This window comes from Mustelus asterias, chromosome 6 (genome assembly GCF_964213995.1).
Source record: "Mustelus asterias chromosome 6, sMusAst1.hap1.1, whole genome shotgun sequence".
NCBI classification, from domain to species: domain Eukaryota; kingdom Metazoa; phylum Chordata; class Chondrichthyes; order Carcharhiniformes; family Triakidae; genus Mustelus; species Mustelus asterias.
This window is the reverse complement of record NC_135806.1, coordinates 70,995,595-71,019,263: the sequence shown is the minus strand read 5'-3', so window position 1 is coordinate 71,019,263 and position 23,669 is coordinate 70,995,595. Positions and strand designations below refer to the sequence as shown.

Here is a 23,669-nt window from a genome sequence, read left to right as displayed (position 1 = left end):
GGGCTTTAATGAAGTGAAAAAACCTGGTGACCCCCGGGTGGCAGAGGTCATTGTGGAGAGTCTACAATTGGTCTATTTGTGCGCTGGCACATATTCCCCGGGACAGAGCGGCTGGGGGCTCATTGAGCTTCCGGTATAAGATGTCGTAATTGTAGGTGGAAAGCTCGATTCTCCACCTCAATATTTTATCATTTTTGATCTTGCTCCGCTGTGTTGTTAAACATGAATGCAACTGACTGTTGGTCTGTGAGTAGGGTGAATCGTTTACCAGCTAAGTAGTGGCGCCAGTGCCGTACAGCTTCCACAATGGCTTGGGCCTCCTTTTCGACAGAGGAGTGTCGAATTTCAGGGCCTTGGAGGGTTCGTGAGAAGGCAGCCACGGGTCTGCCCGCCTGGTTAAGGGTGGTGGCTAGGGTGAAGTCAGATGCATCGCTCTCCACCTGGAACGAGATGGATTCGTCTACAGCATGCATCATGGCCTTCGTGATGTCTGCTTTGATGTGGTCGAAGGCCAGGCGGGCCTCTGCCGTCAGGGGAACAAAAAGGAGGTGGATTTGATGAGCGGACGGGCTTTATCCGCATAATTGGGGACCCACTGGGCGTAATACGAGAAGAAGCCCAGGCATCTCCTCAGTGCTTTGAGGCTGGTGGGGAGGGGGAGTTCCAGGAGGGGACGCATGCAGTCAGGATCAGGACCGATGACCCCGTTTTCCACAACACAACCAAGGATGGCAAGGCGGTGTGCGCAGAATACGCACTTCTCATTATAGGTCAGATTTAGGAGTGTGGCGGTGTGGAGGAATTTGAGGAGGTTGGCGTCGTGGTCCTGCTGATCATGGCCGCAGATGGTGATGTTATCCAGGTACAGGAAGGTGGCCCGCAGCCCGATCTGAACTACCATTCGGTCTATTTCACGCTGGAAAACCGAGACGCCGTTGGTGACGCCGAAGGGGACCCTAAGGAAGTGATAGAGGCGGCCATCCGCCTCGAAGGCAGTATATTGGCGGTCTTCCGGGCAGATAGGGAGCTGGTGGTATGCAGACTTTAAGTCGATGGTGGAGAACACCCGATATTGCGCAATCTGATTAACCATGTCAGATATGCAGGGAAGGGGGTACACGTCCAGCTGCGTGTAGCTGTTAATGGTCTGACTGTAATCAATGACCATGCGATGTTTCTCCCCAGTCTTAACAACTACTACTTTTTTTGGGCTCTCCAGGGGCTGGTACTGGCCTCGATGATCCCCTCCCCTAGAAGCTGTTGTACTTCGGACCTGATAAAAGCCCCGTCTCCAGCACTGTACCACCTGCTTTTGGTGGCGATGGGCTTGCAGTTGGGGGTGAGATTTTCAAACAGTGAGGGAGGAGCGACTTTAAGGGTCGAGAGGCTGCAGGTGGTGTGTGGTGGGCAATCTAAGAACTGGTGATTGCAAACGGAGAGCGGGGGAAAGGGCCCATTATACTCCATGGTGATGCTCTTGAGGCGACACAGGAAATCTAGCCCCAGGAGTATGGCAGCGCAGAGTTGTGGCAGCACAAGGAGCCTGAAATTTTTGTACACTGTGCCCCATGCAGTCAGGGTCGCCACGCAGTACCCAAGGAATTCCACCGAGTGGGACTTTGAAGCCATGGAGATCGTTTGCTTCACTGGCAGTACTGAAAGGGCATAGCGACTCAGTGTTAGGGTGAATAAAGCTCTCCGTACTCCCACAGTCAAATAAACAGTTTGTAGTGCGACCGTTTACCTCGATGTCCATCATAGACCTGGCGAGTTGGTGAGGCCTGGATTGGTCCAGTGTAACCGAAGCCACCATTGGATTTTGCGACGCGGCTGAAGGCGTCCAAGATGGCGGCCCCCGCGGGTCACACACGGCACTACTGGGCTTGGAGGTCGACTTCGGCCTGCATACCTTTGCGTAACGGCCCTTCTTTCCACATCCGGAGCAGATCGCATCTTTCGCTGGGCAGCGTTGTCGGCGGTGCTTTCCCAGGCCGCAGAAGTAGCACTTCGGGCCTCCAGAGACTTCTGCAGCAGTCGGGTCATTGGTGGGACGTAGCGTGGCGTAGGCCTAGGCCTGCAGCCCTCCCGAGTACAGAGGTGGCGGTGACTGCAGTGTCCACGATGCGTCCCCGTGGTCGGGGTTGTAGGCCTCGAGATTACGGAAGGCCACCTCTAACAAGTCGGCAAGCGCCACAGCCTTTTGTAGATCCAGCCCACCCTGTTCCAGCAGTCGTTGTCGGATATATAGTTTGACCTGATACCCGTGACATAGGCATCTCTGATTAAGTCCTCAGTGTTTTGGGCGGCTGTTACAGCCTTGCAGTTGCAGGCCCTGCCAAGTGCTCGCAACGCATGCAGGAATTGGTTGCCTGATTCTCCTGGCTGTTGTCTGCGAGTAGCCAGAAGATGTCTGTCGTAGATTACATTAGACTGTTTGTTGTACTGGCCGTTTAAAAAGTTCGATTGCATCCTCCTAAGTTTCAGCGTCTCTAATCATCGAGAATACTTGATCGCTTACCCGGGCGTGGAGCACATGTAGCTTGTCGGTTTCGGTCCGGACGACGGAGGCAGATGCGGAGGGGAAAGTTTCGAAACATCGCAGCCAGTGATCAAAGCTGTTAGAGGCTTCTACGGCTTGAGGATCCAATTCTAATCTAAAATCGGGTTTTAGTATCTGCTCCATCCCAAACCTTTGTGCATCAATTTTATTCGCAAAATCAAGCAAAGACTAGTTTGTATGCAAGAACAAATAGGCTTTTATTCGCAAAAGACTTGGAGCACACCCATGCTGATGAACTGGTCCAGAGACGGAGGCAGGGGGGTTGGGAGCAGTCACCTTCATACCTGGACTGGGGGGGGGGGGGGTGGAAAGAAGAGTCTCAGGCAGGGGCATGCCCAGGCATGTCACACACACAGGCAATAAGCTTAACAGTGGTTTACCAGTTTCCCATATTCTACCCACCATAAACTGGAGGTCATCCAAAGCTCCTCTGCCTGTGTTTTAACTCACATTAAGTTCCATTCTCCTGTCACCCCTGTGCGCGCTGATGAACAATGTCTCCTGTTCATGTAATGCCCTGATTTTAAAATTCTTATCCTGGTTTTCAAATCCTTCTGTGGCCTATTTGTCAAATGCCTTCAGTAAGACCTTTGACAAGGTCCCTCATGGCAGACTGGTGCAGAAGGTGAAGTCGCATGGGATCAGAGGTGAGCTGGCAAGGTGGATACAAAACTGGCTTGGTCAAAGAAGACAGAGGGTAGCAGTGGAAAGGTGCATTTCTGAATGGAGGGCTGTGACAAGTGGTGTTCACAGTAAGAAGTCTCACAACACCAGGTTAAAGTCCAACAGGTTTATTTGGTAGCAAATACCATAAGCTTTCGGAGTGCTGCCCCTTCGTCAGATGGAGTGAAAATGGAGGGAACAGATTTTCACTCCATCTGACGAAGGGGCAGCGCTCCGAAAGCTTATGGTATTTGCTACCAAATAAACCTGTTGGACTTTAACCTGGTGTTGTGAGACTTCTTACTGTGCTTACCCCAGTCCAACGCCGGCATCTCCACATCAAGTGGTGTTCCTCAGGGATCAGTGCTGGGACCTTTGCTATATGGCCGATGGAGTTTAATCCGGACAAATGTGAGGCAATGCATTTTGGAAGGTCTAATACAGATAGGAAATATACAGTAAATGGCAGAACCCTTAAGAGTATTGATAGGCAAAGGGATCTGGGTGTACAGGTACACAGGTCACTGAAAGTGGCAATACAGGTGGAGAAGGTAGTCAAGAAGGCATACAGCATGCTTGCCTTCATCCGCTGGGGAATGGAGTTTAAAAATTGGCAAGTCATGTTGCAGCTTTATAGAATCTTAGTTAGGCCACACTTGGAATATAGTGTTCAATTCTGGTGACCACACTACCAGAATGGGGGGGGGGGACTTGGTTTGTTCTCACTGGAGCGACGAAGATTGAGGGGAGACCGGATAGAAGTCTACAAGATTATGAGAGGCATGGACAGAGTGGATAGTCAGAAGCTTCTTCTCAAGGTGGAAGAGTCAATTACTAGGGGGCATAGGTTGAAGGGGGCAAGGTTTAAAGGAGCTGTACGAGGTAGATTTTTTTTAAAAAAACACAGAATAGTGGGTGCCTGGAACTCATTGCCGGGGGAGGAAGTGGAAGCGGATACGGTAGTGACTTTTAAGGGGCGTCTTGACAAGTACATGAATAGGATGGGAATAGAGGGATATGGTCCCCAGAAGGGTAGGGGGTTTTAGTTCAGCTGGGCAGCATGGTCAGTGCAGGCTTGGAGGGCCAAAGGGCCTGTTCCTGTGCTATAATTTTCTTCGTTCTTCTATTTCTGTAATCTCCTCCAATCCCACAAACCTCCAAGAATTCTAACTTGAGTATTACCAATTTAAAAAAAAATTACTCAGCTACTGGTAGCTATGCCTTCACTTGTAAATTACTGGAATGTGCTCCCTGCCTCTCTACCTCACTTTCCTCCTTTAAGAGGCTTCCTGGAACCTGCTTATTTGATCAAGCTTTTGGTCAATATGAGCCAACATCTTATTGTGTGGCAGTGTTGTACTTACAATGCTTCTGTGAAGCCCGTTGAAACATTTTATGCTAAAGTTGCTTTATAAATACAAGTCATTGATGCTGTCATGAACAACCCGAAAGATGCACTACAGCAACCATGTCAATGCCCTCAACACGCGGAAAAGGAATTTTAAAAAACTTTTGTAGGAATATCAAGGATCGGCCCTAACAAGCAACACGAATGGGGTACAGTGATCTTGGGACAGAAACTGGTAGAAATGAAAACCATTCAAATTTTCAATTTGAAACCCCTATTGTACCAAGGATATCCCTGAAAGGGCAAGTAACCTTTGATCCAATGGAGGAGAAATTAACCATCGAATGGAATGCAATTTACCTGTTTTACAAATAGATCACACAAATTTAATAAGTACACCTACATGTAAAATTCACATCTATATTCTACCTCAATTTAGTAACACATTTTGTTATCACAATCACCACAGCATAGGAGGCTGCCATTTGCTCCATCATGTTTGCACTGGCTTGCTGATTAAGTGAATTGCTCAAAGCCCTTCTCCCCATAACTGTGCACATTCCTTTTCAGATACCAATCTAATCCCCTTTAGAATGCTTCAAGTGAAGCTGACCACACCATACTCTTATGCAGTGCATTCCAGACATTAAACACTTGCTAAATGTCTTTCCTGATGTTACCTTTGTTTCTTTTGCCAATTACTCTGCCAATGAGCCCTCCGATTCGCAATGCTTTCATGAATGGAAAACAGTTTCTCTGCATCTACTCTATCCAGACCCCTCATGATTTGGAATATCTCTCTTGAATCTCCTCTCAGCCTTCCCTTCTCCAAGGGAAACCAGTTCCAACTGCTCCAAACTATTTTCATAATTAAAGTTCCTCATCCTTGGAACCATTCTCCTGAATCTCCTGCAGCATGCTGACTGCCTTCACAACCTTTCTAAAGTAAGGCACCCAGATCAAGACACAATATTCCAGCTGAGGCTGAACTAATATCTTATAAAAGTTTGATATAACCTCTTTGCTCTGCTACTCAATGCCCCTTTTAATAAAGCCTCGGATACTGCATGCTTTTTTAACCATGCTCTCAATCTGCCCTACCTTCAATGGCTTATTCACAGATGCACCGAGGCCCATGTTCCTGCACCAGTTGTACCATTTATTTTATGTTGTCTCTCCTAGTTCTTAACAATAACACTTTGCATTTCTCCACACTGAACTTAATCTGACACCCATCTGCCCATTCCACCAACTTGTCTATATCTTTTTGAAATTCTAGACAATCTTCCTCAGTTCACAATGCTTCCAAGATTCGTATCATCTGGAAATTTTGAAATTGGGCCCTGTACACCAAGTTCTAGGTCATTAATATATATCAGGAAGAGCAAAGAGCAATACTGACCCCTGGGGAACTCCACTACTTTCTCCAGCCCTAAAAACTTCCATTAACTCTTTTCTGTCATTTCACTCAGACAAATTCATAACCACATTGCTACTGTCCCTTTTACTCCTTGAACTATAACTTTTCTTACAAGTCTGTTGTCTTGCACTGTATCAAATGCCTTTTGAAAGTCCATGTACACCACAACAGCATTGCCCTCATCAACCCTATCTGTAACCTCCTCAAAAAAACTCAAGTTTGATTTTCCCTTAACACGTCATTCTAGCTTTCCTTAATTAACCACCATTTGTCTATATGACTATTAATTTTGTTTTGAATTGTTGAGAGAAGTTTCCTCACCACCAGAGCTAGACTGACCTTTGGTTTCTGAATAATTGATAAGATCAAGAGATGACACCGACAGTGTAATGGTAAAGTCTGTATCTAGGTAACGTTGTACTGCCTACTATCCGTAACATGGACTTTGGCTTTCTCTTTAGGGAAAAACAACTTTAGGAGGATAAACAACTTGACCTGAGCTCCTAGAGAAAAGCTGCTTGAACCAATATAATCTCACGCTGTAAGGGAACATATCCAGTTTAGAAAATACATTGGTACACCATTGTGTCATTACTACTTATGCAAATCACACAGATACCCCTGGCAATGACAACATATAGCTCAAAGACATACAATTTTCACTGACTATGAGCAGAGCTGGGAGATTCATTAGTGTTCAAAATGTTTTGGGATTGACTGCGATGGAATGGCCCAACTTCAAAATAAGCTGATGGAAAGCTAAAGTTCTGTGGGACAAATAATAAGTGAACAACAAACTGATAGGTTCAAAAGCAGAATTACACAAAGCAAAACAGAAGGTCACCTTCGGAACATTTCCCAATTTCATTTCCTAAGAAATGACACCAGATTTCAGTCAAATAAACAACATACCACTTGAAAAGAAAATGTTTTTTTAAATACAACATTAAAAATGAATGGCTTGATGAACTGACTTACCCCCATGAGACACAACTCTCCTGTAAGGTTCAATAGCCTTCATGTCAATCCTGTGCTCTTGTTCCCCAATGACAACAGTTCTCCATAACCGATTATCTGTGCGCTCCTCTTCAGCAGTATATTCTGGTATAGGTTCTACCTCTCTTCCAGTATTAGTGGCATTGGGTGTTTCATCTAAAACAAATTAACTTTTAATAAATATTTCAGCATTAAAAAAGGAGTAATCGAGAACAAATGGAGTCAACATCCCTGAAAAGAGTAACATTATAATGAATGCCAAATACTGCAGATCTTGGAAATCGGAAATAAAAACAGCAGCTCAGGCAGGATCTGTGCAGGGGGAAAACATATTTAATTTTCAAGCAAATCCAGAGGCAGGAAAAGGATGGAATGAGGAAGGAACAACAAAATGGAAAGCCTGCAATAGGGTGGAAGCTAGAGATTAAACACCACAAGGTAATCATACACAGTAGTAATTCATCAGTGTAATGTGTTATGATCTCAGTCGGGGCCAGTGATGTTATACGAAATCTGAAAACTCGGGTACTAAAAAAAGGAGGAAGCCACAAGGTTAATGGTTTAAATGAAAAAAACAAAAAAGCATGAATACGAATAACCATATTCTATCTTAAATAGAACAGTCGCTTATTCTCTAAAGCAAACTTAACTCAATTTTCCTTCTATATCCATTTGTCTTACACCCTTAGACCTCAAGACCAACACTTTTCCAATAGAGGATAAACAGCTTGGCCTGAGCATGAGAACTGAGATTTCTTGGACCTCCCATTTAATTCCAGCAAGATTGCCCCTTCAAATCCAGATCTTCTCTAACTGTCCGGCAGTTGTAGACTCCACGTTCAACACAGGTGTTACTAGAGTCTTAAGCATAGCCACCACTGATCAAAACTCTTGGTTCTAAAATTTCTTGACTCCTAAGCTTGCTCTCTCTCTTCGCTGTCCCTATAAGTTCAACTCGCTGTTAGGAGTCCTTCAATTAAGACTTTTAAACTTTTTCAGCTACCAAACAAAATCTTAAATTAACTTTGTTTGAAGCAAGTTTCCTGTTCTCAGATTATTCTAAAACTAAAAATACCAAACTCCTTGAACACAAAACCACATCCAGGGAACCATTCCCCCCTATCATAAGGATTTAAAAAATGTCCCAGGTACCTTGCTCACATGAAGCAAGCAGCTTGTTTTAAAACAAGAATTCTCCTTTCAGAAAATCCCAGCTCTTGAAAGAACGACCACCACACCATAGAGAGAGATTATTTTCCCCACACAAGTTATTTAAGGATTTTGTTAATCTTATGAGCTACATTTAATTTATCAAAAATCATAACTAATACCAAGTCTTTGTTTTGGTTGTTCTACAGAAATGCATCTTTCAGTCATTTTTAGTGGTGTGCATGTATTGGTCTTGCCATCTGTCAGACACTGTTTAATGTAACTCTGGTGCAATAAATTTTTCTTCTGGTCAGTGATTCTTCATTTTACTTGCGAATGTTAGAACTATTGATAGAAACAGCTGTCACAGTGAATATTTCACAGCCAAATGTAGGTTAGCATTTTATATTAGGCCTTCTCATCCCAATTTTCTCCTTTCTTAAAGTATTAACTCTTGCTTTGGGCAAAAGAATTATCAGGCACACATATTCCTCTTTTACTTCACCAGAAAACCAAAGCTTCTGCTCATTAATTACTGTGTTGCTAATCAAAGGAAACAAATATAACCATGTGCTTGATTCAGCAGAGTAGTGATAATCTGACTGATAAAAATAGACAAGAGTGGGCTGGAAAATGACACCCGTGTTAAACTAAGCAGCAGTTTCATGCAAATTGAATCCTGCTATTATACTTGGCTGGTGAAGATCTGGTGAGCCTTCGTCAACCAATATGTATTTCAGGCTCTGCTTTATTTACTATTTTGGTCTTCCAGATATATCCAACTTATACTCGCACAGAACAGACCAAAACAATTGTCCCCCTTGAATTATATTACTTTTTTTGCATGGTCACTAAAACACCTCTTATACTGCAGCCAGACCAAGACGGTCCATATTTTGAATGGCAGAAGACAAATTTCACTAGTGATGAAAACACTGGATAGCTCTGTTGCTTCAGCACTTTGCCACAAAAATAAACAAAGAATTGTAGAATCATAGAACCATAGAACCATAGAGCTCAGAAGAGGCCTTTCGGCCCATCGAATCTATGGGAATAGAGGGATATGGTCCCCGGAAGGGGAGGGGGTTTTAGCTCAGATGGGCAACATGGTCGGTGCAGGCTTGGAGGGCCGAAGGGCCTGTTCCTGTGCTGTAATTCTTTGTTCCCGCACTGACACATTAGAAACACCTGAACTCCCACCTAATCCTATCTGCCAGCACTTGGCACATAACATTCAGGGCTATAGGCCAAGTGCTCATCCAGATACTTTTTAAAGTATGGGAGGCAACCCACCTCTACCACCCTCCCAAGCAGTGATTTCCAGACCGTCACCACCTTTTGGGTAAAAAGGTTTTCCCCTCACATCCCTCCTAAAACTTCCTGCCCCTCACCTTGAACCCATGTCCCCTTGTGACTGACACTTCAACTAAGCTGCTCCTTAGTCACTCTGTCCATGTCTCTCAATCTCGTACACCTCGATCATGTCATCCTTCAGTCTTTGCTCCAACAAAAACAACCCAAGCTTACACACCTCTCTTTATAACTTAAATGTTCCATCTCAGGCAGCATCCTGGTGAATCTTCTCTGCACCCCTTCCAGTGCAATCACATCCTTTCGAGAACGTGACCAGAACAGCACACAATACTCCAGCTGTGGCCTCAAAGTTCTATACAACTCCAACATACTTACCCTCTTTTGTAATCTATGCCTCGATTGATAAAGGCAAGTGTCCCATATGACTTGTTCACCACCTTGGGTCACTGTCTGTGTGGAGTTTGCACATTCTCCTCGTGTCTGCGTGGGTTTCCTCCGGGTGCTCCGGTTTCCTCCCACAGTCCAAACATGTGCAGGTTAGGTTGATTGGCCATGCTAAAATTGCCCTTAGTGTCCTGGGATGCGTAGGTTAGAGGGATTAGTGGGTAAAATATGTAGGGATATGGGGGTAGGGCCTGGGTGGGATTGTGGTTGGTGCAGACTTGATGGGCCAAATGGCCTCTTTCTGTGCTGTAGGGTTTCTAAGATTTCATAATAACATGCCCTACAGCTTTCAGAGATCTGTGGACAAACACTGCAAGGTCCCTTTGTTTCACAGAACTTTGTAGTGTCCTATCATTCATTGAGTACTTTGTCAAATTACTCCTTGCAAAGTGTATTACGAAAGTGTATTATCCGACAGGAAGCAAAGAGTCGGAATAAATGGGTGTTTTTCCGGTTGGAGGAAGGTAACTAGTGGCGTGCCGCAGGGATCGGTACTCGGGCCGCAACTATTTACCATTTATATAGATGATCTGGAGGAGGGGACGGAGTGTAGGGTAACGAAGTTTGCAGACGACACAAAGATAAGTGGAAAAGTGAATCGTGTGGAGGACGGAGAAGATCTGCAGAGAGATTTGGACAGGCTGAGTGAGTGGGCGAGGATATGGCAAATGGAGTATAACGTTGAGAAATGCGAGGTTATACACTTGAGGAAATAATAACAAATGGGATTACTATCTCAATGGAAACAAATTAAAACATGCTACCGTGCAAAGGGACCTGGGGGTCCTTGTGCATGAGACGCAAAAGCCCAGTCTGCAGGTACAACAGGTGATCAAGAAGGCAAATGGGATGTTGGCCTATATTGCGAAGGGGATAGAATATAAAAGCAGGGATGTCTTGATGCACCTGTACAGGGCATTGGTGAGGCCGCAGCTGGAATACTGTGTGCAGTATTGGTCCCCTTATATGAGGAAGGATATATTGGCATTGGAGGGAGTGCAGAGAAGGTTCACCAGGTTGATACCTGAGATGAGGGGTTTGGATTATGAGGAGAGGCTGAGGAGATTGGGTTTGTACTCGTTGGAGTTTAGAAGGATGAGGGGGGATCTTATGGAGACTTATAAGATAATGCGGGGGCTGGATAGGGTGGAGGCAGAGAGATTCTTTCCACTTAGTAAGGAAGTTAAAACTAGAGGACACAGCCTCAAAATAAAGGGGGGTCGGTTTAAGACAGAGTTGAGGAGGAACTTCTTCTCCCAGAGGGTGGTGAATCTCTGGAATTCTCTGCCCACTGAGGTGGTGGAGGCTACCTCGCTGAATATGTTTAAAGCGCGGATGGATGGATTCCTGATCGGTAAGGGAATTAAGGGTTATGGGGATCAGGCGGGTAAGTGGAACTGATCCACGTCAGATCAGCCATGATCTTATTGAATGGCGGGGCAGGCTCGAGGGGCTAGATGGCCTACTCCTGCTCCTATTTCTTATGTTCTTATGTTCTTATGCCCTACAGCTTTCAGAGATCTGTGGACAAACACTGCAAGGTCCCTTTGTTTCACAGAACTTTGTAGTGTCCTATCATTCATTGAGTACTTTGTCAAATTACTCCTTGCAAAGTGTATTACCTCACACTTTTCAGGGTTAAATTCGATCTGCCACTTATCTGCCCATTTCATCTATATCTTCTTGTAGCCCAAGACACTCTGCCTCACAGTTAACCACCCGTTCAATCCTTGTGTCATCTGCACACTTACCAATCCTACCTCCCACATAGTCAATGTCATTTATATAAATGATGAATAATAGTGGACCCAACACTGATCCCTGTGGTATGCCACTGGAAACTGGCTTCCAGTCACTAAAGCAGCCTTCTGTCATCACTGTTTCCAACAACTGAGCCAATTTTGAACCCGCTTTATCAAATTACCCTGTATCCCACGTGAATTTACCTTCTTTACAAGTCTCCCATGTGGAACCTTGTCAAAGACTTTGTTGAAATCCTTATAAACTACATCGACTGCACTACCCTTGTCTACACACCAGGTCACTTTCTCAAAAAAAATCAAATTTGTTAGGCATGACCTCCCTCTGACGAAGCCATGCTGACTACTACTGATCAAGCTTTGCCCCTCCAAGTGGAGATAGATGCCCTCCTTCAGAAGTTTCTCTAATAGTTTCCCTACCACTGATGTGAGACTCACTGGTCTGTAGTTCCCTGGTTCATCTCTACAGCCCTTCTTAAATAACGGAACCACATCAGCTGTTCTCCAGTCATCTGGCGCGTCCCCCGTGGCCAGAGAGGAATTGAAAATTTAGGTCAGAGCCCCTGCAATCTCCTCCTTTGCTTCCCACAGCAGCCTAGTGCACAATTTATCTGGAACTGAAGATTTATCCACTTTTAAGGCTGCCAACAACTCCAATACCTTGTCCTATGCTATGTCAATTTGCTCAAGAATTTCGCAGCCTCTCTCCCCGAATTCCATACCATCATCCTCATTCTCTTGGGTGAAAACGGATGTGAAGCGTTCATTCAACCCTCTACCCTAATGGGCCCTTTCCCTGACAATCCTCTTCCCATTGATATACTTATAGAATATCTTGGGATTTTCCCTACTTGTACCAGCCAGAGCTTTCTCATATCCTCTTTGTGTTCCTATTTGCTATCCTAAGCTCCACCCTGCACTTTCTATACCTCACTAATGCCTCCATTGATTTGCTCCCCTTGCACTTTTTAAAATCCTTTCTTTTCCTTCTCATTGTATCCTGAATATCTCTGGCCATCCATAGTTCTCTGGGCTTGTTATTCCTACATATCACCCTTGAGGAAACATGCTGGGCTTGCACCCTCCCCATTTCCTTTTTGCTCTTCTGTAGATTTTCCCATTAGTAGCTGTTCCCAGTCTACCTTGGTGTAACATTCAATGTTTAACTATGAATTATAATAAGTCTTGAGTGACAAAGCTTGCTTCTTTTACACTTTTTACAATTTTACAATTTTCACTCTATGGGCTACATCTCACACCAAACTGTCAGCAAATAAAAAGGGGGGAGTATTAAACTGTTAATCAGTCATGAACTGCAATTAGAACAGACTGCCAGTTTAGTTCATATGTGGTTAATTCACAAATTAATTGCAGTAATACATTCAGGAGATCTGGAATAGGGATTCCCAACCACTGACAAACCAGCCTTCAAAACCCAGACAACTTAATCCCTTATGTTTTATTCATGCTGTATAAAATTATGGATACTCAGCTTCACAAACATATTAAAAATACTTTGTCTACTGTACTTGCTGTTCTCAACATGGTCTCCTCGACATTGGGGGGGAATGAAACAGACTGGGCAGCCACTTTGTGGAACACCTTCATTCAGTCCGCTCAGAAAAAAATCCAAACTTTTGTCCCAAGGCAAACCACCCCTCCCTCCCGCCTCCACCCCCCGCCCCACAGGGCCGTCTGTTAATTAAGATTTACTTTCACTGAACACTGACCTTTGTTCTCCTATTACTATATTCTGCTATCTTACCTTTAAGCCACCATCACCACCTTCCATAGTCCTTCACACCGCATTAAAATTTCTTCCGCCTTGTGCTTTACACATCTTTATTACAATCTCTTCTAGCTCCCACCTATCACTGACCTATTTGGCTCCACCCTCTCATACAATGTATAATCCATCACATTTCTCCCTCTTTAGCTCTGAAGTTACATGGACTCGAAAGGTTAACTCTTCCTCTCTCCACAGGTGCAGCCAGGCCTGCAGAGTTATTCCATCATTTTCTGTTTTTATTTCAGATTTCCAGCATCTGCAGTATTTTGCCTTTATTACAAATTCTTTGGATCTATTCCATCATTGAACTCTGACTGGAAAACAAGATTTGCAGATTTAGAATAATTTCTAACAAAATACTTAATCTGAGAGAAACCTGCACAGACAGAGTAAAATTCACGGAGGAGAAAAATAAAATCAGCTGCAGACACATACCAAGATTTGTAAAACTCAAAAGGGAGATCCAAGCAAACAGTGATCAAAGAAGTGTAAAAATATGGAAAAGAAAGTGATAGAGAACCTATTCAGTGTACAACCTCTCCATCACTCAGGATGGTCAGCGAGTCCCTTCAGGACAATAATTAAATTGTTTCAATATATTTTGAATAATGCATTACTACAAAAACAGAATTCACCCACAAGTCTGCATATTGAATATTTTCATCGTTGAACACTTTTCACAGATGGACACAATTATTAATGCAGATCCCTCATTCCAGCTTTCCTGTTACTTTCTGCACGAGACACAGATCCATTCTATGCCGTAAGCACTCAATGAATAAAAGGTTCCTTTGTGCTCTCAATAAACACAAATTTCTATGGTTGCAGAAGATAAATTTCCAATGTAGCTTATGAGCCAAATTTGGGGCCCTTCTATCATGTTTGTTAAACATTTCTGAATATTCAGCCAAATCAACTAAAGTGCTTTAAAACTGCAGTGTAACCAAAGATGAGAAAATACCCATAAAAAGGTTTTCCTACAGAACAAATATATTAAGCTTACATCAAAAATGCCTAATATTAGCAGCAACAACTAACGTTTACATAGAGATATTCATTTGCCTGTGAAGTACTTGAGTGCTTTGCAAGGGAAGAGAGGTGGAATGAAGCAAGATGTCTGTGGGAGGAGAGCACAGGCAAATGCATTTATAGCTTGAGAAGCAGAGACTTAAATTAGGAAATATCACCCTCCGAATAACGCAACAGTGGAAATGGAGGGACAAGCAGTAATTTCTGGAATGAAGTGTGCCAGTGGCAGACAGCACGATTGGGATGTGGTCTACTGAGTAATGCACAAATAAGGTGGGAAAATAAAAGGAGGATTTTGAAAGCAAGATTATGGATCTTGGAGCCAATTCATCGGCCATTGGGAGCTATCCAAAAGGGAGCAGGCAAATGGACATGTGGGACTTTATTGAAGAAGCAGGTGGGCAGTAGAGTTCAGGATTAGATGATTATTATGAATATTGAAGATGAAGGATGTGATTTTATAGGTCTGTTAGCCGTGGGCGCAAATCCCCTTTTTGACCACTTGCGATATTTTGCAGCCATGACAGGATTTGTGCCAGCGAGATTTCTGATCACAATGTTCCCAAGCCCTCCCCGATGACGTGATCAGGTTCCTGCCCAAGAAAGGAGAGATCCTAATTTGATTATATTTCAATACAATTAGCGAGGCTAAAGTCGAACCTTCAGACCTTGCTGAATCTTTTTACCCACCAGCATGTCACACAGGCATGAATTACTACTGCTTTTTAAAAATGAAAAGTAAGTGCCATGGACTGGCTTCTCAGAATCTTGTAAAGGCATGACAGCAATGAGATCTCGGGATGATGCAGCCCGAGTAAGAACGGTGCCCATTAGTCTTGCTCATCTCTGAATCAGAGTAATTATGTCCTCCAAAATTGTTGAGACTCATTCGCATTAAATTGGCCATCAAGAGTTAAGTCTTAAAAGTATCAGCTGCCCACATGCTCAAGGTCAAGGATAAGGGTAATAGCTCATGTAACAAGGTTTAAAGATTGGGTGCAGAGGACCAAAAGAGAATGCGTGAGCATAATTGCTGGACCTCAGTGCCTGAATCCATTAGCCCTCAATGTATACATAGGTGTCCAGTTGACTCTGTCCATGGGAGATGGGTGACCATTGAAACAGCCTGCTAGAACCCCCAGCGATGTAGATTTTAAAAGGGAGTTGACAACTAGATGGGAGGCCACAGGCCGCTATGAAGGGGCGAGGGCATTGACCAGGGTCAGCCCAGTGAAGAAGTTCAAAGGGCACCAGATGCAAGTGAGTGCTAGCTGCCAGATAAGGTATAGGAAGGACTGCTTCCAGGACCGGGAGGGCAAGGGGGTGTTGGGAAGGTCTGAAGGTAATCAGCTGGAACACCAACTTCACTGTCACTATCATCCCTCGCAGATTTCTGACAAAATTGGGATGGAGCCAGTGGAGTTAGTGATTCTGCTTATAAATGCACTGGGAGGAGCAGAGACTCCAACAGCTACAACACACCCAGGGAAAAGCCAGCAGCAGGAGGTCACAGGACAGGCTGAACAGCAGGCTCAAAAGGTGGAGAAAGAAGCAGAAGCTTTACAGGACCCCAGTGTCCTTCACAGAGCTGTCAGACAACATGTTCCGCAGGAGCCTCTGCCTCACCGGGGAGGCAGTGCAGCATTTATACCACTATCTTTCCACATGGAAGAGGAGGACACTTGCTTCCTGTGACTGTGAAGGATATGGCAGCCCTCAAGTTCTACACCATGGGATTGTTCCAGATCTCAACGAGTGACCTGTGTGGTATCTCGCAGTCAACCACTCACAAAGGCATCCGCGAGGTCATGGATGCACTCTATGCCAGGGACTCGGACTACATTAATTTTGATCGCCTTGATTGGTCCTAGCCATTTTCCTTACGCTTAGGATCCAAGGGAAAAGTTGTGTACGGAGGGGACAAAGATCTATCCCAGTGAGAAGGTCAAAAAGAGTGAGGCCTTAAGTTTGTGAACAAGTGATTTAAATAAGGTGAACAAATGCATTTGAGACATTTGATTTTGACTCCCCAACTATCTATCCCTAACTTCACCCATGCCCCTATAACCGCTTTCTCTTGCAAACCCTCTCTCTATGTCTCGATATATTCGCAGGATACACATCAGAAGTGGAGGCGGTTGGCTGCTTTCCAGACCTTGTTGCTCAAGATGCACTTCACGGGTGCCTTCTAGCAGGCTGGGGCCTGCCCAGCCTGGGTGGCACTGATGTTGCAGCGACATCTTGTTCTACCCACTGCCCTGAGTTACGCCAGTATCTGGAAGAAGGGATTCAGATTGGCTGGTCACCCCCAAGGTCCCTGGGTGGGAGGCCGCAGGATGTGCGTCAGCTCTTGCTTCTCCCTCCGGGCCCCTGGATTATTTGGTCACCTAATTACAGGAAGGATATTAATAAGGTTGTAAGAGTGCAGAGAAGGTTTACAAGGATGTTGCCGGGACTTGAGAAACTGAGTTACAGAGAAAGGTCGAATAGGTTAGGGCTTTATTCCCTGGAGCGTAGAAGAATGAGGGGAGATTTGATAGAGGTGTATAAAATTATGATGGGTATAGATAGAGTGAATGCAAGCAGGCTTTTTCCACTGAGGCTAGGGGAGAAAAAAAGTAGAGGACATGGGTTAAGGGTGAGGGGGGAAAAGTTTAAAGGGAATATTAGGGGGGGCTTCTTCACACAGAGTGGTGGGAGTTTGGAATGAGCTGCCAGATGAGGTGGTGAATGCGGGCTCACTCTTAACATAGAAAAACTTGGACAGGTACATGGATGAGAGGGGTGTGGAGGGATATGGTCCAGGTGCAGGTCAGTGGGACTAGGCACAAAAATGGTTCGGCACAGGCAAGAAGGGCCAAAAGGCCCGTTTCTGTGCTGTAATGTTCTTTGGTTCTATTCTGTGGGATGGAAGGGCAGCTGGAGTGAGCTCAATGACATCCGGTGCTGCCGGTCCTGGAAGCCTGATACGTCTGCACCATGATGGCGAATCCTTGGCCATGGTCCTCAGGGATCGAGGTCGTGCTTCAGACATCTCCCCTCATGGCTCTGACATCTTGCCCCAGACTTTCCACTGCAGGCAGCACCCTTGCAATGTTGGCCTGGGTGCCACGCAACACTGGCAACATTTCAGCAGCTGAGGAGGAACGTGCACAGCACCTGGCTGGGGCACAGCAGGTCATGGCATCCAGCAGACCTCCGATCCCTGGGACATTCCTGCCACCTGATGTGCATCAGGAGCTATGTGCTGCTCCCCAGATAGTGACCCAGAAGCCTGCCAGCTAAAATCTCCCACTGAGGTGCTTGTCTCTGCAATGGTGGATGGTGCAGGAGAGAGATGTGATGCCTCTTCCGTGTTTTCCCTTGGAGACATCCTTCAAGGTGCTGTCAAGAATGGCCAGGGAAGCACTGTTTGTTGATGGCTGAGGCTCAGCGGTTGATGTTCTTGCAAGACAAGGGGCATGGTTTTAGTGCAAGGCCTGATAAAGGGTTTGGGCAACACAGAACTCACTTGAAACTGAAGATGCAGGGGGCCCTTACTTTTCTGCCACAAGTCAACTCTCTGCAGTTCCACTCCTGCTCTTTCCCAGAGAACACCAAGGCTCCTTCCTCAAAGTCACAATCCTTAGTTCGGGCATCCCACTGCCCATCTCCTTGGCTAGCTTCTCCCGCAGGGACACAAGAGGACATTGTTCCGGATTTCTGGTGGGTCACAGGACGATTGGCAAGTGTGGGCACTACGTGCAAGCAGGGAGGGGTTCTGATGTGGAGTTGGTTTGAGGATGATGCTGAGAGGATCAAGTGCTGGAAACCTGCAAGGTGGCAGCTTGTAGGTTCCGGGTGGCATTCCAGGGGTTGATGAAAGGCTGGAGTGCCCAGAGAAGAGAGGGGAGACTTACCCTTGCAGTTTGTAGTAGAGTTTATTTTTCCCCTATATTGAATCCCCGTTTTTTTGTTCAGGCTGCTGACACTGACCAGTGCTGCCACCGTCTCCCAGGTGGGATCGGTGACCTTGCTGGAGGGCCTCCTGCCAACCAGTAGGTAGATTGTGGACCGCCTCTCTTCTATGGCATCCAGTAACTGAGTGAGGGCCTCCTCTGAAAATCTGGGAGCTGGTCATCTGCTATCCTCCTGGCTTGAATGAGGGGGAGTGCTGTGGAGTACCCCCTTGATTGAAGTGCTCAGATAGCCCCTGGGGCAGGTGAATCAGGTAGGAGCAGCAAATCAGGTTAGAGCATTAATGTTGCAGAGGACACAGCAGAATGACATGACCTAAAGTTAGCACTGGATTAGGGCTTTAGCCAATCGTACAGAAGGAGGTGCAAGGGTGTGAGAGAGACTCCCAATAACTCATTGTGGGCAACACTCTTGCTCTGCCTTGCTCGAAGTATTTTACAAAAGTAAATTTTTCAAACTAACTATGATCGCTCCTAGTCAATGGAGGTTTTTGATGGTGGTTTGGCCGTCAGTTTTGACACAGGATGAGCCTTAATCAACCTGGTATTTATAAGCACAGTGTGACACTGATGACATAGTCAGACTACCAGTTTTGAATTTAAATTAGGCTCCCAACTACTGGTGCAATGGGTTAAGTGGCCTGCTTCTGCACCATAACAATTCTGTGAATAACCTATAGTGAAGACGAAATGGTGTTGGACAGGAATGGAGCAACCTCAGGCTGGTAAGTGAACATGGCCCAACCTCAAACACTCCAGTACACCATTCTAGCTGGCCGATGCATTTAAAATCAAAGCCATTTAAGTCAGGCTCACAGAAAGAAAAGTTTTTCAATAGACATTACAACAACCTGCTTCCATGGCTTTGTTTTTATTATTTAATCATGGGATGAGGGAGTCTCTGGCACAGCCAGTATTTACTGCTCGAGACTGGTGGTGGGCCACCTTCTTCAACCAATACAGTCCATACGGTGCCGATACACCCCACACTGCTGTTCGCAAGTCCCAGGATTCTGAACCTGTGACAGTGAAGGAACAGGGATATATTTACAAGTTAGGATGGTGATCAACTTGGAGAAGAACGGTGTTTCCATTACCTCTTGCCCTTGTTCATCAAGGTGCAGAAGGTTCCAGGTTTGGAAAATAAGCTGTCAAAGTAGTTTTGATAAATTGTTGCAATGCATCTTGCGCATGATACACACTGTTGCCACAGTGTGCTGATGAAGACGTGTATATGTTTAACACGGTGGATCGGGTGCCAGCCAAGCCAGTTGCTTTATCCTGGATAGTGTCATGCTTCTGGAGTGTTGTTGCATTTTCACTCAGCCACGAGTGGTCAATATCTCATCACACTCTTGGCTTGTGCCTTATAGTGGACAGGCTTTGGAAAATCAAGTGGCGAGGCACTGACTGCAGATTATCCAACCTTTAACTTGCTCTTGAAGCTGCAATATTGATATAGCTGGTTAAGCTTTTGGGTCAATGACAGCATGACAATGGTGGTGGTGGGGGAGTGGAATTCAGTGATGATAATGGTACTGAATGTCAAGAGGAAATGGTTAGATTCTTTCCAATTGGAATACCTGGCTTTCTGGGACCACAATTCTGGAAGACAACTTTGAGAGATAGATCTGGGGTGAAACAGAACTTCCCCTTACTCAATGGATACAATCTCAACCTTGTCATTTACCAAGTGTTTTCAATCCTTTCCCATCAGATATAGTTTTCTGTTATATGTTTTGAATTTACATACATTTTAGAGCTTTTCATAGAATCCCTACAGTGCCATTCGGCCCATCAAGTCTGCACCGACTATCTGACAGTATGTTACCCAAGCCTTCTCCCCTGCCTTATCCCTGCAACCCCACACATTAGGGGCATTTTTTTTTTTTAAACCATGGCCAATCCACCCAACTTGCACATCTTTGGCCTATGGGAGGAAACCCACGCAGACACAGGGAGAACACACGAACTCCACACAGGCAATGACCCAAGCTGGAATTAAACCCAGGTTCCTGAGACAATCGTGCCACCCAAAATGTTTCTATGCCAATAGAAACTAAATAAATGCTCTGATCAAATTCAACTGCTCCAGTCATTAAAGAGCACAATTTAACATAAATCCCCATGTGTTGATGGTACAGGCATACTGGGGTGACCCTTTTTTAAAAATCTTCCCTTGGTAAATTCTCTTTGCAATTGATGTCCTTAATCTATCCCTTCTGATGCAAATTAACTGTAGGTTACAACATTCAGATCACAGTTTATGCATAGATTTGTCTAAGAGTGCAGGGAGTCGAACAAATATAATGGAGTTAATAATTTTATAGCATATCTGAGAATAGACCCAGCTACTACTTTACTTTTTTGGGGACAAAAGCATAAAATAGAAAGCAGAACCAAAAATGGACAAAACAAGTTAGTATGACTCTCTTCCTGTCATATTGATTTCGCCATCTTTGTCCCGAAACAGCAGAAAGCATTTCCTTAAAAAGGTGCAGTAATAACTAAAAGCTGATGATTAAAATTGAATCAAAAGGAGGATTAAAAACATGTTCAAAGGGAGGTATTTATGTTTTATTTACCTTCCCACTCCAGTTCATTACCATGCCCTGAGTATTCAAGAGAATCTGCCTCATCAGGGGTCTCAAGGTCATCTACGTTGATGTCAAGATCATCTGGGGTATCAAGGTTATCATCGGATAGGATTGAGCCTTCACTCTGATCGAGTGAAAGGCTGATATCAGGAGCTGTAAGCTTTTTCTTCCCATGGTGGATTCCATTGAGGTCAAGGGAATTAGGTGGTGCTGATTAAAAACAATGGAAATAGAAAAGGATTAAATCACAGTATGCACATACCTTAAATAATCTCAATTTGCTGTGCTTTTGAAATTTCAATTAATACAGCATTGGAGAGAACAGTATCTAAACATAGCCAACTACTGTGCAACTTCTAATCACAACCTTTGACAATAATTTATATGCAAATTAATGCACACTTGTTAAATAACATGTGGCAGGAACATTTTTAATTAGATACAAATTAAATTCTCATTTCAGAGAGGTTTCTCCCACCATCAGGATCTCTTAAAAAATTAATTTTAATGATGACATATGACACGATGAAGCATTGGACTGAAGGAATTATTTGAGCCAAATGTTATAGAAATGAACTCAGCCATGAAATCAATTGTGCATATCAGCTTATCTGCTTCACATTCCTTGAATCAATATTCTGGCTAAGCTGGTGTTCCTGATGGTAGCATCAGCACTATCATTTAATTGATAGCATTAACATTAGATTGAAATTGCTATGTTTCAGCTCAATAATGCATTCAAAAAGCACCATCAAGTCTGTGACTAAAAGTGGGTTCTAATCAATCTGAAATGTACATCTTAGATGCCCTGTGTGGAGGATCTATTTCAGCTTACCATCATAGATTTATTGGGATCAACCAGTAATAACGGGCTGCTTCACCTCCACAGGAAGGAGAATTTGGCAGGATCTTTCTAACTTACAGAATAGCTTCAGATGTCAAATGCAGACTGCACCCTGGTTACCAGGTTACTGATCTCAGTCCTTTATAGTTACTTCATCAAGAATTATAACTCTTCATACTTCTTTCTTGTATGGTATGCTTTAGGTTATATCAATACTCTCTCATATGTCTCTTTCCATATTTAGACAGCATCCTATCTGGCTGAAACTGCTATGCCTATCTTTTAGAACAGTTTTGTTATCACCGAGGTGCATGAAATTCAATTGCTATCATGTGGACTTTAATCCTCAGCCCTATCAACCAAAACAAAACAAGATCTTGTAAAAGCCTGAGTTTTTCTGCACATGCTGATGACACTGGTATCTGGAAGTAGTCTACTCGAGTACGTGCGTGTTCTCTATTCTCCAGGATATAACAACAGCATTTAAGACAGCCAGGTAACAGATTGCTTCTCGTCTTGCCTCAGATAAAACTGCTTTTTAAAATTCTTGAAGGAAGAGGACAAACTTCAAAACGTATGCTGAAACAACATGAGTAAGGGGACTGTTGGGGCAGAAGAAAGGGAGCAAACAAACACTGATTCCCAGGCGTCTGTCATAAATGTTTGCTGAGAGCTCTTTAAATGTTAAATACTTTTTTCTCTGGAGCGTAGAAGGCCAAGGGGTGATCTTATAGAGGTCTATAAAATAATGAGGGGCACAGATCAGCTAGGTAGTCAATATCTTTTCCCAAAGGTAGGGGAGTCTAAAACTAGTGGGCATAGGTTTAAGGTGAGAGGGGAGAGATAAAAAAGTGTCCAGAGGGGCAATTTTTTCACACAGAGGGTGGTGAGTGTCTGGAACAAGCTGCCAGAGGTAGTAGTAGAGGCGGGTACAATTTTGTCTGTTAAAATGCATTTAGACAATTACATGGGTAAGATGGGTATAGAGGGATATGGGCCAAATGCAGGCAATTGGGATTAGCTAGGGGTTTTAAAAAAAGAGCAGCATTGACAAGTTGGGCCGAAGGGCCCGTTTCCATGCTGTAAACCTGTGTGACTCTAAGACTGTTGCAGAACATGAATATCCCCCCTCACCTTCCCTGATCCCCAGTAAAATGCACCAGATATCAGTAAACCAAGCCCCGTCAAAACACAAGTCCTTCATTGCAGTGCCAGGTCAAAAGATTTCATTTCCTGCAAGGCTATCAAATCCCAGCAACGCCATTAAAGAACTTTCAACCCAGTTCTGTCAAAGCCTAGGACCATTCTCTAGTGCAACCAAAGTACAGGGCTGCCTCTACCGTCATAAACCATATCCCCTTTACGTAGTGCCACTGAATATCGGGTATTCTACACGAGCTAACCTAGCCCCTGTATATTCTGCTGGCTTTTCCTTAGTATGGTGGCAAGCACTGCTGCCTCACAGCACCAGGATTAGATTCCTGGCTTGGGTCACTGTCTGTGTGGAGATTGCACGTTCTCCGTGGGTTTCCTCCGGGTGCTCTGGTTTCCTCCACAGTCTGAAAGACGTGCTGTTTAGGCACATTGGCCCCAACAGGCGCCAGAGTGTGGCAACAAGGGGAATTTCACAGTAACTTCATTGCATTGTAAATGTAAGCTTTACTTGTGACTAATAAACAAACTTTAAACTCTGACAACAGCCCTAACTGGGTCTATTGCCCACTGTAGGATTTTAGGGTTTAGCTCTCTGTGGCTAGACAGCATGTCGTTTATTCCTATCTTTTTTTCCAATCTCCGTGG

The 23,669-nt window shown here is 44.5% G+C and overlaps 1 protein-coding gene across 4 annotated transcripts in view; it reads right to left on the bottom strand.

The window, feature by feature from the left end:
• LOC144494920 (protein prune homolog 2-like) overlaps positions 1-23,669 on the bottom strand; it is a 421,892-nt gene that overhangs the window by 71,598 nt on the left and 326,625 nt on the right. For all 4 annotated transcript variants that reach the window (XM_078214519.1, XM_078214521.1, XM_078214522.1 and 1 more), the window contains 2 exons: positions 21,014-21,235; positions 6,970-7,143 (listed from right to left, as the gene is read on the bottom strand). In XM_078214519.1, the coding sequence (XP_078070645.1) occupies positions 6,970-7,143; positions 21,014-21,235 (396 nt within the window). The remainder of the gene's footprint in view (positions 1-6,969; positions 7,144-21,013; positions 21,236-23,669) is intronic.